Source organism: Onychomys torridus, chromosome 11 (genome assembly GCF_903995425.1).
Source record: "Onychomys torridus chromosome 11, mOncTor1.1, whole genome shotgun sequence".
Lineage (NCBI taxonomy): Eukaryota > Metazoa > Chordata > Mammalia > Rodentia > Cricetidae > Onychomys > Onychomys torridus.
Genome location: NC_050453.1, coordinates 30434871 through 30451342, shown reverse-complemented (window position 1 = coordinate 30451342; position 16472 = coordinate 30434871). Strand labels below are relative to the sequence as shown.

General features: G+C 42.2%; 1 protein-coding gene across 1 annotated transcript in view; it reads left to right on the top strand.

Annotated features, from left to right (window-relative positions):
• The first annotated feature begins 3144 nt into the window (after window positions 1-3144).
• F5 (coagulation factor V) overlaps window positions 3145-16472 on the top strand; it is a 70715-nt gene continuing 57387 nt past the window's right edge. Inside the window, exons 1-2 of the mRNA XM_036202546.1 lie at window positions 3145-3405; window positions 6119-6207. Coding sequence (XP_036058439.1) covers window positions 3248-3405; window positions 6119-6207 — 247 coding nt within the window. The 5' untranslated portion in view covers window positions 3145-3247. The remainder of the gene's footprint in view (window positions 3406-6118; window positions 6208-16472) is intronic.

The window sequence follows — 16472 nt, the reverse complement described above, 5'->3', positions numbered from 1 at the left end:
CATGTACTAACTGTTAAGCATGTGGTAAAATATCAAGCCATGACAAAAACCATATTGGCAACAAGTGTATATGAGAGTGGGGGGGCCAATAGAGTTTACCCAAGGATTTCCATTCCTTCCTAGATGAAGGGTTGTAGCAGCGCATAACTTGTTCCCAGATGTGTGAGATCCCATTATTGGCAGCCAAGTGGTATGGACAGTATGGCTTGCCTCAAAATCCCCTGCGATAACTGATGGGAAACTGGAATTTTCTGAAACCATTTTTTTCAAATCCTGCAATGAAAAGTCCCCTTTCCTAAGAAGAGCAACCTGCTGGCAGACAGGGTAGAACCTAGAAAGAGGCAACTGTCTTGAACATCAGGGGATTGGCAGGGTGAAAGACAATTTTTCTCCTTTAAGGATAGTTTAATTTGTTTTCTTTCTTTTCAGAGATCTGGTCTCTTGTCTCCTCCTTCAGTCTCTCAGGATTCTGCATGCATAGTCAAGTTTCCGGACTTTAACTCCATTGCATTTGCTGTGGTTTTCTGTAAATAATTGGACAGGAACGGAGTGAAAGAACTGTGTACCTGCCCACCTCTTCACCCACCCCTTTCTGCTCTGCCTCTCACCTTCCTCTATCACAGCCACAGAAACAGGAGCAAATGTTTCTGCTGTGGTCTGTGGCTTTGACCTTACTTTTACTGAAAACGGGAGTTATTCCAAGACACTGGGGCGTCTGACTCACCAGGAGACCAGACTGAAGAGCTGAAGTTCTGCTTTCTCTTGGATTTGAAAAGTGGTACTCCAAGATGCTGGAGGACAGGGAAACCTCCAGCTTAAGGGAGAGCCTGCTATAAAGATCTCCTGGGCCTTCAGTGTTCCCTGTCTATGAGGTGGTTTATACCTCTGCTGCTGACACTTTTGCAGAAACTTCCAGATGGTACCAGAGGTCACGGAAGACCAAGAACAGAGCCAGGGTTCCACTGCAGACTTTCCCTCTGCCAAAGCACCTAAAGGCCATTGTCTGAATATGTAGTTGGACTCCTCGTGTTTTGTTTAATAAGGTCTATGTATCTCATATTGTCTGCCACCAATGTGGTCACAGTTACAGTCATCCAAATAACAGCTAGACCTTCCAATGAGCCAGCATTTAAATATATGTCATATGTCCCCTGACCACAGAGAAAAAGCCAGAGGAACAGAAAAGGTCTTCATTGCATTACTGTTCTGCAGGAAAGAACAGACATGTTTTATATGTAATTTAATTCATGTATTTAATAAATAAGTCACTGAAAATTATATATGGCTTGTCTCTAATTGATGCAAACATTAGGGAGTTAAACAATGCAGGTAGCTGCCTTGCTGTGGTGTAATGAAATCCAATGATCGCCATGTAGACTGGATACACATAAGCAGATAGGCAAGCAAAAAACAGTAAAGCCATCCTTTGAAAAGTTACAGGGATTTTGAAAAAAATTAAAGTAATTTAGGGACTTGCTGCTTTAAATGTTTTTCTCAGATACATTGTCGATAACCTCGTGTGAGTGTGTGTGTGTGTGTGGTGTGAGAGAGAGAGAGAGACAGACAGACAGACAGAGACAGAGAGACAGAGACAGAGAGACAGAGACAGAGAGACAGAGACAGAGATAAAGACAAAGACAGATAGACAGACAAACACTAGGCTAGGTATTATAGGACCCAAGATCTCAACCCCTCAAACCTGTCTCCCATGTCAGAATTTGTATTTTGTTAAACTACCCAGAGGGTTCTGACAATGGGAACCCCTGGAATTGTGGGTCAAGAGTGCAAGGTAGTGTTCCTGCTTTTGAATAGATTCTAATCTAGCAGTGGATACAAGAGAACCTTGAAAAACTAGGTAATCAAAAGGAGTATATAATCTGAATAGATTAAGTTCATAAAAGAAAGATGTCAATTTGAACCCAGAATCAGAGATAAAGGCAGAACTCCTGCTTTAAAGAATGGGGAGAGCAGAGAGGGAAGAAAATGAATGTGAGCATTCTTTTTAATATAGTTAGATATGCACGTGTCTGTTGATTAATTAATTTTGGTACAGGGTCTCGCTGTGTAGCTTAGGCTGATCTCAATCCTCAAACTCATATTCTCCTGCTTCAGCCCCTTGTGTGTTGGGATTATGGGCATGTGCCATCATGCCTTACTTGAGCAGGGGCATTCTAAATTGACTGAATAATATGAGCAAAGGAACAAAGGGAAGAGTGGGGGTGGGAAGATGCCGAGGAGCCAGGTGGTGCCAGATCCCAATTTACTCCATGTGCTGAAAGCATGAAGCGCGGACAGAAACAGTCCTGGGGAACTCGGGACAAGTCTTTTTGCTGATTCAGTTATTATCATTCTCAGTTTCTCCACCAACAGATAATTAAAATCTAAAACAATATGCAAAGGACCCCTCAAAACATGGCACCACAGAACGGGACAGCCTAAGTGTAGACAAGAGCATGGGCTGCAGCCGCCTTGGCACTAGGGGACCATACAGTTTACAACGTTTTCCCCCCCTCACAATAATCGGACCAAGGAAAATTAGAATTGCCGACGTCAAAAGTACTCCGGAAACAAAAGGTAATTGGCCCAAGACCACACAGCTACCGACAGGCTCAAATGAGTACTCTAAGCCCTGTTCTCTGCTACACTTGAGCTGGTGACAAGCCCTTACCAGGTGGTCTGTGCCTTGGAAGAAGTAACGGAAGCGAGCTAGAACGCTAACCTGTTGGTGGAATCGTCCTCTGGCCAGTTTCTGTGCCTAGTAAACGATCAGGGTCATTTTCCTGAGATCAGAGGACAGGTATTGGGTCTCAGCGAGGCTTGTGGAAACAGGCTGGCTTAAGCCTAAACTTTGACCCTCCCTCCCCTCCCCCCCCCGCTCCTAACCCCCGCAGGTTAGGGGTGGATGGGTGAGATTGCTGCTGCTTTGTGATGGGGCAGAGACTCTTGGGCACAGTTCCTGTGGCACAGCCTCCAGCAGGGCTGCCCTTTCTTTGTCGTACACAGTCCCTAGTCTGGTTCCCTAATAAATGCCTCTGGCCACAGGGGGGAGTGACCTCAACAAGCCCATGCCTACAGGAGGCACAGCCAGGGAAGGGAGGTAGAGTGAGCCCGCCGCCACAGGGGACAGGGACACGGTTTCCCGCAGCCTCCCAGTCCCCCAGGGAGCCACGACAGCGACGGCGCAGCGGGGACTGAGAACTGAGCACTGTCGGCGGCAGTGGCAGTGCGCCGCGGCAGGACAAGGGCCATGCTCCTGGTCTGCCCGCGCCTCTGCTTCCTGGTGGTCCTGAGCACCAGCTGGGCGGGCTGGGGCAGCCACCGGGCCCAGGCAGCGCGCCTAAGGCAGTTTTACGTGGCTGCTCAGGGCATCCTCTGGAGCTACCATCCTGAGCCCAAAGACCCAAGGTAACTCGGGGTGGAGTTCAGGTGGGCTTCTCCAGGGGAGAAAATCCACTGTAATTGCAAGTTTGACTTTTTTTTTTTTTTTTTTTTTTGGTTCGGGAGAAGAGAGAGAGAGACAGAGAGACAGACACAGACACGCAGAGACACACACAGAGACAGAAAGACATGAGAGAGACAGAGAGAACACAGTTAAAGTCACAGTTAAAATATAACAATGGTGTGTGTGCTAATTTTGCCTCCACTGATATATATATATATATATATATATAGATAGATAGATAGATAGATAGATAGATAGATATAGAGAGAGGTGGAAAATTTTCAGACAGCCATAGCTAACCATACACACACACACACACACACACACACACACACACACACACACACACACCATACTGTTGACTCTCACTTTGTTAGTTCAGTCTACTGATGATTTGAAATAACCAGTCTCCCGCTCCCTCTCACACCTTCCTAAAAGTCTGGTGCCAGCCTTATAAGTCCGCTTAAAAAAAAAAAAAAAAAAAAAAAAAGGAACTTCTAGTTCTATAACATTTATTCCTTTTAAAGAGAAAGATGTCCACCGTGTGCTTCATTGTAAGCAGATATTTTAGTGACTCCCGCCTTAATTTTATTGCTTTCCTATAAATGACCTTCAAAATGTTGGTTCATGGAAAGAGGACACACTTGTATTTTCACAATTCTTGACTTATTCCTGGCCACCTAATGTGGCTCCATTTTTTTTCCCTTTCTTTCACTTTGGATTACTTCCTGGAATATGGTTTATCCTGGATATTTTGTCTGCCCTGAATATTACCCATGTTAGTACCAGGTGAGGTGGCCATTCCAAAGCATGTGTAACTAAGAGGAGGTTTAAGTAATATCACACCTACCTTTGAGTTGTAAAACACATTTTGCTAATTGGAAGGTTAAATGAAAGTCTTCCTGGAGCTAACCAAATCATAGATTTTGCTCAGCATTTACAGCCATTGTTTTTTATTTTAAATGGCAAGCCTAGCCTTCTGGTTGACTCATTTTTTTTCCTTTTAGTTGACATCAAAGTTTAAGCGATTGTGAAAGATGTGTTCCTCTTTTACAATTGCAAAACCAAAGCAATCAGCCAAAAAATAATGTAATATTTTGAAAGCAATGTGTAACATTTTAGTATGAATGCATAATAATCGTTTAATTTTTGTTGTTGTTGTTGTTGTTATAACTGGGCTATTTGGGAGGACATTACAGCCTATCTTGGTATTATGCTAATAAGAAATATCACATTAAAATGATTTCAAGTAATGCATTTAGAGTGATAATCTAAACCACACCCACACTCTTAGGAAACTGCCATTTACTAAACTCCCAAAGAAAATAACATTCTTTCCAGCACCAATTTTCCTGCTTTGTGGTAGAACACAGATGTGGCTGCTGTGTTCAGCCTGGGGTAGGACACAGGTAAGCCAGAGGACACAAGGTTAGGGATGAACAAATTCAGATCAAATGTACAACATGAGGATTCTAGGTAACAACAGTGTATTATATGGGCAGGTCTTCCCCTCTGGAAAATGGACATTTCCCATTGCTTTGATGAAACATCTTGACCAAAGGCAAGTTGGGGGAGGAAAGGGATTTTTTGGTTTACACGTCAGCATTGCTATTCCCCACTGAAGGAAGTCAGGACAAGAACAGGGCAGGATCCTGGAGGCAGGAGTTGATGCAGAGGCCATGGAGGCATGCTGTTTATTAGCTTGCTTCCCCATGGATTGCTCAGCCTGCTCTCTTATAGAACCCAGGACCACCAGCCTAGGGATGGCACCACCCAAAATGCGGCTGGTCCCTCCCCCATTGGTTACTAATTATAAAACGCCGTACAGCTGGAACTCATAGAGATATTTGCTCAACTGAGGCTCCTTCCTGTCTGATGACTCTAGCTTGTGCCAAGTTGACACACACACCACCAGTCAGCACACACTGTTGGTAGGGAAAATTACTAGAGGACACTCTTCCTGCAGGGTATTCATTACTCCTGTGAAGTATGGTGCTGTAGTTATCAAGATGCAGAACAGAAATAGAGAATGGAACAGGAGCCACCTGGGTCTGGATAAAGCTGAGGAAATGGCTTAACCTTCCTGGATGTTGGTGGTGCTGTTTATCATCTGCATCTTCGTAGGAAGCAATTTAATCTTTTCAGTGCAGGTTTTTGGTTTGTTTCCAGTGCAGATCCCAGAATTTTGCCCTGCTGATGTCTCCATTCTCTCAACTAGAAACGGGCTCCAATGAACAGATACCCATTTACCACATTTCCCATTGGTTTAAAATTGCAAAATGAAAGTGGAAAAATATTAAATCATATCTGATTAATAGATTGAAAAATAGTTCAAATATATAGTTATCAGTGACTTGTATTTTTCGACTTAGACCTGAAGATTGAGTTTGCACTATGAGCTTGTCTTCCTTTATAAAAAAAGAAAAATTGATTCTGAAAAGCAGAATCAGAGCAAAACTAGACATATTTATGGAAGACTATCATTGTAAAGACAAATGATTATTCCATTGACCTCACTTGATATTCCAATCTACAAAACATTGGGCTTTGGAAATACAATAAAATATTGTCATTCTATATTTATAAACAAAATCTGAGCATGTGGACACCTCCTCTTTTGGAATGGGAATAGATATCACATATGACTTTCAAATTATTTTTTTATTTTATTTCTAGTTTGAATTCTATACCTTCCTTCAAGAAAATTGTCTACAGAGAGTATGAGCCATATTTTAAGAAAGAAAAGCCAAGGTCTAGCATCTCAGGTAAGTCTGAAATATATATTTTTTAATTATATTTGTGTTGGGGTTTGAACCTACAGTCTAATGCATGCTAGGGAAAACCTCTAACACTGATCTAAATCCCAATCTACATTTAAATTTTTATTCTGAGACAAGATCTCACTAAGTTTGCTACCCAAGCTTTGAACTTGGTCTATAGGCCAAGAAAACTGTGAATTGTGATTTTTCTGTCTCAGCTTCCCAAGTAGCTAAGGTTATAGGTCTGTGCCATCAGACTCAGTTGGTACTTCTTTTAATTTTAAATATAATTTTCATGGATAGTATTATATTCTTTATACTTGAAATACCCACACTGTGAACTGGCCAGATGGTTCAGTGGTCAAAGGTACTTGCTGCCAAGCTTGACGACCTGAGTTCCATCCCCAGGACTCACATTGTAGAAGGAAAGAACTGTCTCTCAAATTGTTCTCTTAATCTCTACACATGCACCATGGTGTGTGTGTGTGTGTGTGTGTGTGTGTGTGTGTGTGTGTGTGTGCACATACACACCAAAGTAAATAAATGTAAAAATATTTAAATATCCACTTAGTTATCTTCTGTTTAAACATATGATGTTTCTATCAGACACTAGCTATATACTATGTGTGCATACCCAGATGCAGAGAGAATATGGGGCTCCTTGTTCATACTCTTGAGAATTTCAGAGACAGTAATATTTAAACCAAACAGGAGTTCTTCCTAGCATGAGGCCCCGTGGAATTGAACAGGTCACATGCCCACACAGCCAGTCATGTTTTTAACCTTAGTCAAGAAAGCCACACAAAACTTTTCAGTGTTTGAATTTGTATTTGTTCATCTAACAACCCACAGCTGAGTACCTTCTGTGGGCTTGACATTGAATTAGGCACTATGAATATAAAGGTTAGACAAAGTGAACTCAGATTTTCCTGGTGCTTGTGATCTGTCTGTATAGGCACAGATGCACTCCAAGAGAATGAATTTGTCATTGTTTCTATCCAGCTTCCTACATTCATTAAAAGGAGCTAGGAATGTTTGATCCTTTGCATGTAGCTTTTCTAAAAGCTAAGGCATTTGAAAACAAACAAACAAACAAACAAAAAACCCTTCTCTTCTATTTTTCTTTGGTGCTTCATCAATCAAAGACTAATTTATCAAGGGCTCTGGGATCTTAACTATAGAAATGTATTTTACAAGAATTACAGAGGAGAACATCTTCCAGTCGGGCCCCTTGCCATCAACTCCCCCATCCTGCTGATGGTCCGCCATCTTTCCCAGGCTCACCTTCAGCCTCTTCCGCCCATCCATCCCCATCCCCACCCCCTACTCTGCCCTGCCTCATCTGGTTCCCTATATTCTTCAATTCTTCCTCGACTTGAGTCTTTCCTTCAGAAAAAATCAACAACAAAGTCATTTTCTGGTCAATCTTTTCTAGAAAAAGGAAAGCATCTCTCCCTAACCCTCCCACCCTTTTCTTTTCTCTCCATTCCTTCCTTCCAATTCCCTGTGTGAGAAGCCAATGCCATTCTCTAGCCGCTCTCTTCTCGGTCACTGTCAACCGACCTTTGAGATGGCAGCACCGTCAAGTATTGCCAGTTCTTTCACTACTCCTAGGCTGCCTGACACGCTCCCTTTTAGAGCGCTTTACCTTGTTTCCTGTGTGACACTTTCCCTGGCTTTTCTCTGACTTCCTTTGCCATGCCTTCTCAATTTCCCACTTTCTCTTCTTCTCTGCGGCTCCAAACTCAGCCACAACCATGGCTTCTACAGGTGCCTACCCAGAACCCACACCCTTTATGACATTGCGCAGATTTCTACCATATCCTGGCATTAGGATTGTCTCTTTCTTCTGTGTACTCCAGCATCGTGATCCGATGCTTTCCTTTTAGGGATGCTGTGAGGCTCAGGCTGGTTCATGAATACAAAGTACTTGTACTAATGCTCACTTATGATAAGCACTTAGTACAAGTTAGCTACATTGTTAGCTAACTGCTAACAGCTAACTGCTGCTGTAGCTGTGAATTATGCCTCCATTAGAGCATGCATATCATAATATTGTGACTATATCAACACAACTATGCTTTTGCTCATTTTATTCCCCTGTGTATTATAATTTATATGTTTATTTGTCTTTAGATAAATACATTTTATTCTTTCCTTTTAATTATCACAACCTAAGAATAGCACATTTGACGGTCTGGGGATATAAAGGTGGATTCTGAGTTCCAACAGTCAGCCATTAGAGATGACTGATAGTAAAATGTTCTAGCACAGTGACAAAGAAGAACGATACTGAAGTATCTCCAGTCTAATGTTGAAAAGACAGAGAAAGAAAGGGGAATTGGAAAACCAAACAGTGGGTGTGAATGGGAGTATAAAGATGCATTTTAGAACAACAACGACAACAACAACAACAACAAACAGAGCACAAGAGTGTTTAGCTCAGCTTAGCTCTCAAACTGTGAGTTATACCCCTTGGGGGTTGAATGAGCCTTTCTCAGAGTTGCCTAAGACCATTGGAAAATGCAGATATTTACATTACAATTTATAACAAATTTTGTAGCAAAATTACAGTTATGAAGTAGCAACGAAAACAATTTTATGGTTGGAGGTCAGCACAACACGAAGAACTGTATTAAAGGGTGGCAGCATTAGGAAGGTTGAGAACCACTGGACTAGATAGACTCAGCCAGATCAGGAGGGGAGCTGTCTAAAAGCTTTGTCTGGAGGAAAGTAGGGAACCACTAAGATAATTTAAGTGGGACAAAGATAGACCCAGATTTGCACGTTAATACTGTTTCAATATTGGTCTGTGATTGATTGTGAACAAAGTACAATATCATATGTGTGTAAAAACGCCATAATAAACACCATCACTCCCTATGCTAACTAAAAATTAATTAGAATAAGAAGATCGTTCTGTCCACATCTAGAAGATGGATTAGAGAATAGCCAGAAAAAGTAGTAATGGGGCTTTAGTGCCAATCCAGGAAAAAAGACAGCGGGGAAGCTGAGGCAGAGAAAATTAAATGGATTCCAAAGATACTTAGGAGCTCAAACCAGCTAAACAGGTGGCTAATTGGATGAAAACAGGAGAAGGGGATTATAATTGACTTCAAGTTTTCTGGGCTGAAGAGTAGAATGGATAATGTTCCACTCAGTAAGAGAGAAAATTTAAGAAAACAAACCAGGAACCCTGTTTGCAGGGATAATGAGGTGAGACTCGGAGTCTGAGGTATCTGTAGACTATCCACCCAGTGTTATCCAAGGAGCAGGTGGATATGAGTCTTGCTTTTAGGAGGGAGGGCTGAGGCAGATAGATACAAATATTCAGGAGACATCACAACCAGGTTATAAACGAAGCTCTGAGGGAGCATCCAAGGAAAATGTAGTGAGAAAAGGAGGCTGTGACAGCTCAAAGGAGCAACGGAGGCCAGGGCATGAGCCGAGAAAGCCATGTCACGGAAGAGCTTGGGAAAGTCTTCCTGGAGAGGCCAGAGGAGGTTGATTCCCCAGAGGCAGAGTCAAATGGGACCAAAAGCAATGACTACCGATGGTAAAGCAGAGCTTCTGCTGTAGTGGGGGTGGGAGTGAGAACTCATGGTGGGGACTTGGGGAGTGGGTGGTGGGTGAGGAAATGGAAACACAAGGCAAGCAGGATTTTCCTTGAAATGTGACTCTGACTTGGAAGGAGGCAGGAGCATTCTGGAGATGAATGGGAGGTTCAAGGATATTGTGGAGCACCATAGGAATCTAATATTTATTAATTCCGTAGAAATAACTGGGGAATAATTGGTGGGTCTAAACACAGAAGAAACAGGAAGTGCTGGTATTAAAAGCTGTGACTAGTTCAGCCTTAGATAAAAAGGCCGCTGCCTCAGTGTGAGTCCCGGGGTGGGCCATTAAGGTCACCTATAAAATGACTTTTGTGGTTGTGGGCAGGATCACCTTCCTCTGTTGCAGAATCCATTTTCATATTCCAGTGCAGAGCTTACTGTGTTCAATAGATTCATAAGAACTATTTAACTTGTGAGTAAATGGGGATGAGAAAGCAAGCGTCCAAAGCTGAATACACTGGGGCTTTTGCCAGGTTCACCAAATATTGATGTCATTGCTAGGCAATGCATTGTACTGAATGCATAGTAACAGAAAGGACCACGACCAGACTGGAGACTTTTGAACTGATAGGAGGCACCAACAGTGTTTCAAGAAGGAGACCATTGTGACAGACATCCTCCCAGATGAAGGCTCTTTGTAGTGGGCTCCTGATAGAGCCTTGTTGGTTGGAAGAAGACCTTAAGAGGGGGTAGGAACAGCCAGAATCATATTTAAGCCCTTTCACATTAAACATTAGTTTTCTGTCAGCATCTGTGTATCACAGAACATATTTAATGTGGGGGAACTGAGGGACTGTAGCATCTGGTTTTTGCAGCTCCTTCTTAAATTTCCAATTCTGCTTAACTCTGACCCCCTGATTGGTAGGAGTGCCATTGCGTTCATCATTAGATCCCAAGGATACAGAACTGATGAGAAAGAAAAGCCTCTGATCCGGCTGAGATCTGGATTTGAATGCTAGTTGGCACTGCCTGGATCTAGCCCTGTGTTATTTGTACCTTTGCTGTGTTTCTTTTTCCAAATACTTGGTGGGTGTGGTTCCAGCTGAGCCATGAACAAGTCATAGTTCTTCACCTCTATGGCAGCAGGAGTCCAAAATAGTTTACTGAATTGAAAGCAGAGGCTAGTCATTTGGGTTATGGCCTGAAGGTGACTTTCTGGTGAAGTTTGTGGACACCTAGACAGCTGGAGAGGCCAGATGTGGTTTCAGGAATCCAACTTGTACTTGAAAGTTTTGAGTCTCCATATTTTTCTATGAAGTCCTTGTCCCCAGGTGAGCTTTAATTGCTAACTACAGGTTGTCTTTGTATGTTGTTATTCTTTGTTCATTGGAGAGCAGTGGATCTGATGAGCTCGTCCACTGCAATCTTTCCAATTCTTCAACTGCACGAGATTGGCTACATGCTATGCAGTTGTCTCTAAGCCCCAAGGTATATTACTCCTTCCCTCAACCTCCCTTCTCTCCCATCAAAGCATCAGCGGGAAAGGGCTTGGACTATGTGGCTGAGAGAGGAGGAAATCCTCAGCCTTGAGTCTGCTACATGCGCTAAAGTATTTGAGCCGCAGTTATGAAAACATCCTTTAGCTGTCCCTTAATTATAAAGAAGCAGGAAGGGAGGTTGAATAAACACCCCACACTGTCAAAATGCCCATTGAAGTACGAGGTCTTACTGGGTCCAATAACCTAGGAAAGTTTTACTTGGCAGCAAGTATTTGTAGTCATTTGATACCAACAAACAAGTAACCATGCAAGAGAAACATGACAGCAAAATACAGTGCCCACTGTGATGGTACTGTCAGTAAGTACTGGGCTGTTTGCAGCCTGGGCAGGTTGTGCTTCCATAATAAGTCAGATGAAAGGTAACGTTCAGAAGACAGGGTCAGCCAATGAGGCAGATGAAGTTAGGAACCAGAAAGAGGAATCCATCTGGACTAGTCTAGGAAGGCTAGAGTCTTAACTATTCTAGAAAAAGAATTAGGGAAAGAGTTTTTTTTTGGGAGCTCCAAGACCTAGCTTCTAGTCTCAGCAATGCCAGGGAGCTAGTGACGGATCTTGGGCAAACCAACTCTCTTCCTACACACACACACACACACACACACACACACACACACACACACACACACACACCAGGTTTTGTTAACTGTCTCCAAAATGAGACATGAAGAATGTGTCCTCCATGATCCTGTCCAGAGCAAACAGAAAAACAAATAAAACAGCTCCTGGCATAAAAACAGCATAAATTCCAAGAAGGGTGCTTCAAAAAAAGGAACAGGACAAGAGCACCCAGAAAGATAGGGGCAAAGGAGGCAGGAAGTAGATGACAGTGGCCACAAAGATAGGGGCAAAGGACGCAGGAAGTAGATGACAGTGGCCACAAAGATAGGGACAGAGGGGGCAAGGATAGGACAAGAGTGAGTAGATAGATGGGAACAGATCATGGAAGGCAGAACTTCTATTGAGCTGTGACAAATCACCACACATTTAGTGACTTGGAAGAGCATGAATCAGCCAGATGTCCTGGCACACATCTATAATTCCAGCATCAGGAGAGGAGTCCAGGACAATAAGATCACAAGTATGACAAGGCCAGCTTAGGCTACATAGCAAGACCCTGCCTCAAAATATGAATTATTTTTTTTCTTCTTCTGTTACAGTTACAGTTCTGGATGTGTGAGAGATTAAAGTTGGGGTCACTAGGTTTAAAAATAAGAGTTGGCAGAGCTCTGTCCCTCCTGAAGACTCTAGAGAAGTCACTTTCTTGCTTTTTCCATTAACTAGAGATGCCTGGGTTTATTGACATTTTCTCCTTCCTTCATCTTCATAGTTAGTGGAGTGGTATCTTCTAATTTCTCTCTCAAGCTTCTCTTGTAACCCTTTAATGAGTACCCTGTGACTCCATAAGACCTATCTGGTAGCCCAGGAAAATCTCTGACTCCCACAATTAACCATTAATTTAATCATACGTACACAGTCCCTTTTACCACACAAGGCAGCACACTTCCAAATCCTAGGCATTACAACACGGCAGGGAAAGGGCATTGTCCTGCCCACCACACACACCAAACAGAACCATTGCGTGCCATCTTCTATCCCACAGGATGTCACCTTTGTCTACCCAGCCCCAGAGCAGAATGTTACTGGCACCATATTACCTTGTTTGTCCCCACCCCTACTTCAGAGCTAATCCACTCTAAAACCTGAAATTTTCATCTCCAGCATACATAATGGGATATTTTCTTTGCTGAAGACCTTCATTATGGCCTTAATCTTACCAATGTCTCTTTCAGAGCCTTCTCTTAGCCTCTACTCCAATTTCTCCCCAGATTATTCTCAAGAAACAGACATCATTTAAAAGCAAAATCTTGAAGAGAGAGAGAGAGAGAGAGAGAGAGAGAGAGAGAGAGAGAGAGAGAGAATGGAAAGCAGTAACAAAAAAAAATAAAGGACCAAAAAACATATTGGAAGTCTGGGTCATATTATATCTTGCTGAAAAACCTCAATAACCTCTACCTGTTATCAGATGAAAACCAGAATTCCAAATGTCCAACCAGGCCCTGAGTGCCTGGCCCAAATGATGCCTTCAGTGTTACTTTCAACGCCTTTCTCTCTTACCTGCTAAGAAAAGTACACTCTTACATGCTTCAGTGGCCATCAAGAGGTTCCTGAGAAGGTGGAGTTTTCTGGAATCTCAGAGCTTTTACACACGCTGGTCCCACTTGCCCATTTCTTTGTTTCCCTGCCTTCACACCTCATTGAAAGCATTACTTCCTGAGGAAAATGCTTGCCAAATCTGACCCTCTCCCTACTCATAAGCCGGGAACAGACTTTTCTCCATACAGCACTCACTACCACAGTCTGTGCATTTCCTATTAACTAGAGCTGCCTGTGTTTCTTGGTACATTTCTCCCTTCCTCCATCTTCACAGCCAGGAGAATGGCATCTTCTTTGATGCTACTACAGTTTATAATAATTAAACCTTTGTGTGCTTATTTGTTAGAATGTTTCTCTTAATATTTTGTGAGCTGTAAGAAGTCAGAAAGTGGTTATTTCTCATCCGTGTGTCACCACAGGCTGATGCCTAAGACAGTCTGAGCACTCAGTGTCTGATGTATGAAAGAATGCAAGGTGAGAAGTGCTGGATAAAGAGGTGGCTTGAAATTCAGTCCCTTGAGTCAGACTGATTTAAGTTTAAATCATTGCTTTGCCTTTGTTGGTTTTATGGTATAGTATTTAATACTCTGAGGTTCACTTTCCTAGTATGTAATATGAAGAGCTAATAGCTATCCTAAAATTGTATTATGAAGGTTACTATAAGGACTTATAATGCTTAGATATATTGAAGGAACAGTAAGTGAAAGTCCCATCCTAATTATCACACTGCAGGTGCAATCAACTGTAAATGGATGCTGGTTGAACTTCATGACCATGCTATAATTTCCTTCTTCTGCTTCTCTGACTCCCAATGGTCAGAAACAGATGCTGTGAGATTATGGCTGGCTTGGATGTGAGGGCAGCTGTTGCTGCCACTAGACTGAACTGTAGTTAGAGTTGATGAGTGCTAGAATCATTTTGAGCACACGTTAAAATGCAGTCCCAAGCTCCGCCTCCAAAACTGAGGGCCAAGGTGGTAATTGGGAATCTTCTTTTTGGTAAGAAACCAAGATAATCTGAAATGGAGACTACACTTTGGGCAATTCTAGCATGAGTCTCCAGAACTCTGACTCATATACAAACTCCCTGCTAAGGAACCAGATGGAGCTGGCCCTGCAGCCTCTTGGCTCCCTTATTATCCTGTCCATCTAGAGTATGTCCACATTCAAACTACTTTGTGATCCCCTGGGGGTGGGTCAAGGACTCACCTGTGTGGTTCAAGACTCTGCACTGTGCCTGGCAATAGCAAGTAAGACCTTGGTCTTGATGTCTGTGTCTCTAGGCTGTTTCCTGCTTCTTCCCTGCCATGGTAACTCACAGCATTACTTAGCCAGTGGCTCAGATCAAGAAGCTTTGGGATCTTTCCTGACTCTTCATTCATGGTCCATCCCATCTGTTAGAAGAGCTTGTTAGCTTAACTCCCAGATGTGTCCAGAAAATCACCATTGCACTGCTACACACACTAGCTCAATATACCACTATCTATTCCTTACACTACAGCTCTCTTTTTCATACATAGCAGCTGCTGTGTTCTTTGTTCTAATGAGTGTAGCTTGAGTTTTCCTGCCTGGCCCAGTCAGGACAAATCTCTCTTACCCGCCAGTCCCATAGTCGCTCAGACCCAACCAAGTAAGCACACAGAGACTTATATTGTTTACAAACTGTATGGCCGTGGCAGGCTTCTTGTTATCTACTTCTTCTATCTTAAATTAACCCATTTCTGTTAGTCTATACTTCGCCACATGGCTTGTGGCTTACTGGTGTCTTTACATGTTGCTTCTTCTGGCAGTGGCTGGCAGTCTCTCCTCCCAGCCTTCCTGTTCTCCGCCTCCTCCTCTTCCTTGTCCTGCCTACCCTATCCTTCCTGCCTGGCTACTGGCCAATCAGCACTTTATTTATTTTAACCAGTCAGAGCAACATATTTGACATACAGAACATCCCACAGCACTTCCCCTTTTCTTTTTTTTTTAAAAGCAAGGTTTTAACTTTTATATAGTGAAATTTCTGATAATAAAACAATTATCAAGCAAGAATTACAGTTACAATATTAAAGAAGATATCCTATCTATCTTATATTTGTGAGTCTAAGGTTTTTATATCTAACTTATCTTTTATCATAACTGAGGAAATTATAACTGTCTAGTCTTCAACCACATCAAAGGCCTCAGAAAGATATAATATTACCTGAGAACTGGGAAAAGGATGCAAGCAACTTTTAGGAGTCTTGTAGGGTAGACAGAGACAGCTGGCAGCCTGGACAGTCACCTAATGTTCCTTTGTAAAGTTGGGGCATTTGTCTTCAGCCCACAGAGCTAGAGTCTCTCGGTCACTTTTCTCAGTGTCCTGTAGAATGTCTGGCAATTTCCTCTGCGAAGCAGGAACCTGAAGGACTATTTTGTCAAGTAAACTTTTAGTGGTCATCTTTCTATGGGTCCTGCATGTCCAGTTGATCAAGTAGTCTAGGCAAGAACAGTTTCTTGCCCAAATGGCTATTTTTGCCAAGGTGAAGATAAACTCCATATAAAGTGTCTTTAATGCCCATCCTCCTCTCTGAAGTAAATCGGTGCTGCCAGGAGCAGACATGTCTCACTGTCCAGAAAGTCTAAATTTTAAAAATATTTTAAATGCCATATTCTGTAGACCTTTGAAGTGTTTGAAGATTACCTGTCTATCTGAAATATCTCTGTGTATACCTAGAAGACGTAACTAACATGGCTATGAGTATGATTATCATAGATGACAAGTTATTAATCTATTTTTAATTATCCATTAAATTTTAAATGAGCTGTACAAACATAATACCTTAAACAAGAGTAGAAATATACACACAGTATAACAAAATTAACTTTAAGTTTGTATCAATGGACTAAAATCTATACCAATGTAAAACATTTTAAATGAGTTGTTGCAGTAAGTTCACTAATCTACCCTTTCATCCTATCATATCTATATCATATCCCCTTTTTATCTTTAGAAAGAGATTGCATTTATAATGAACCTGTTT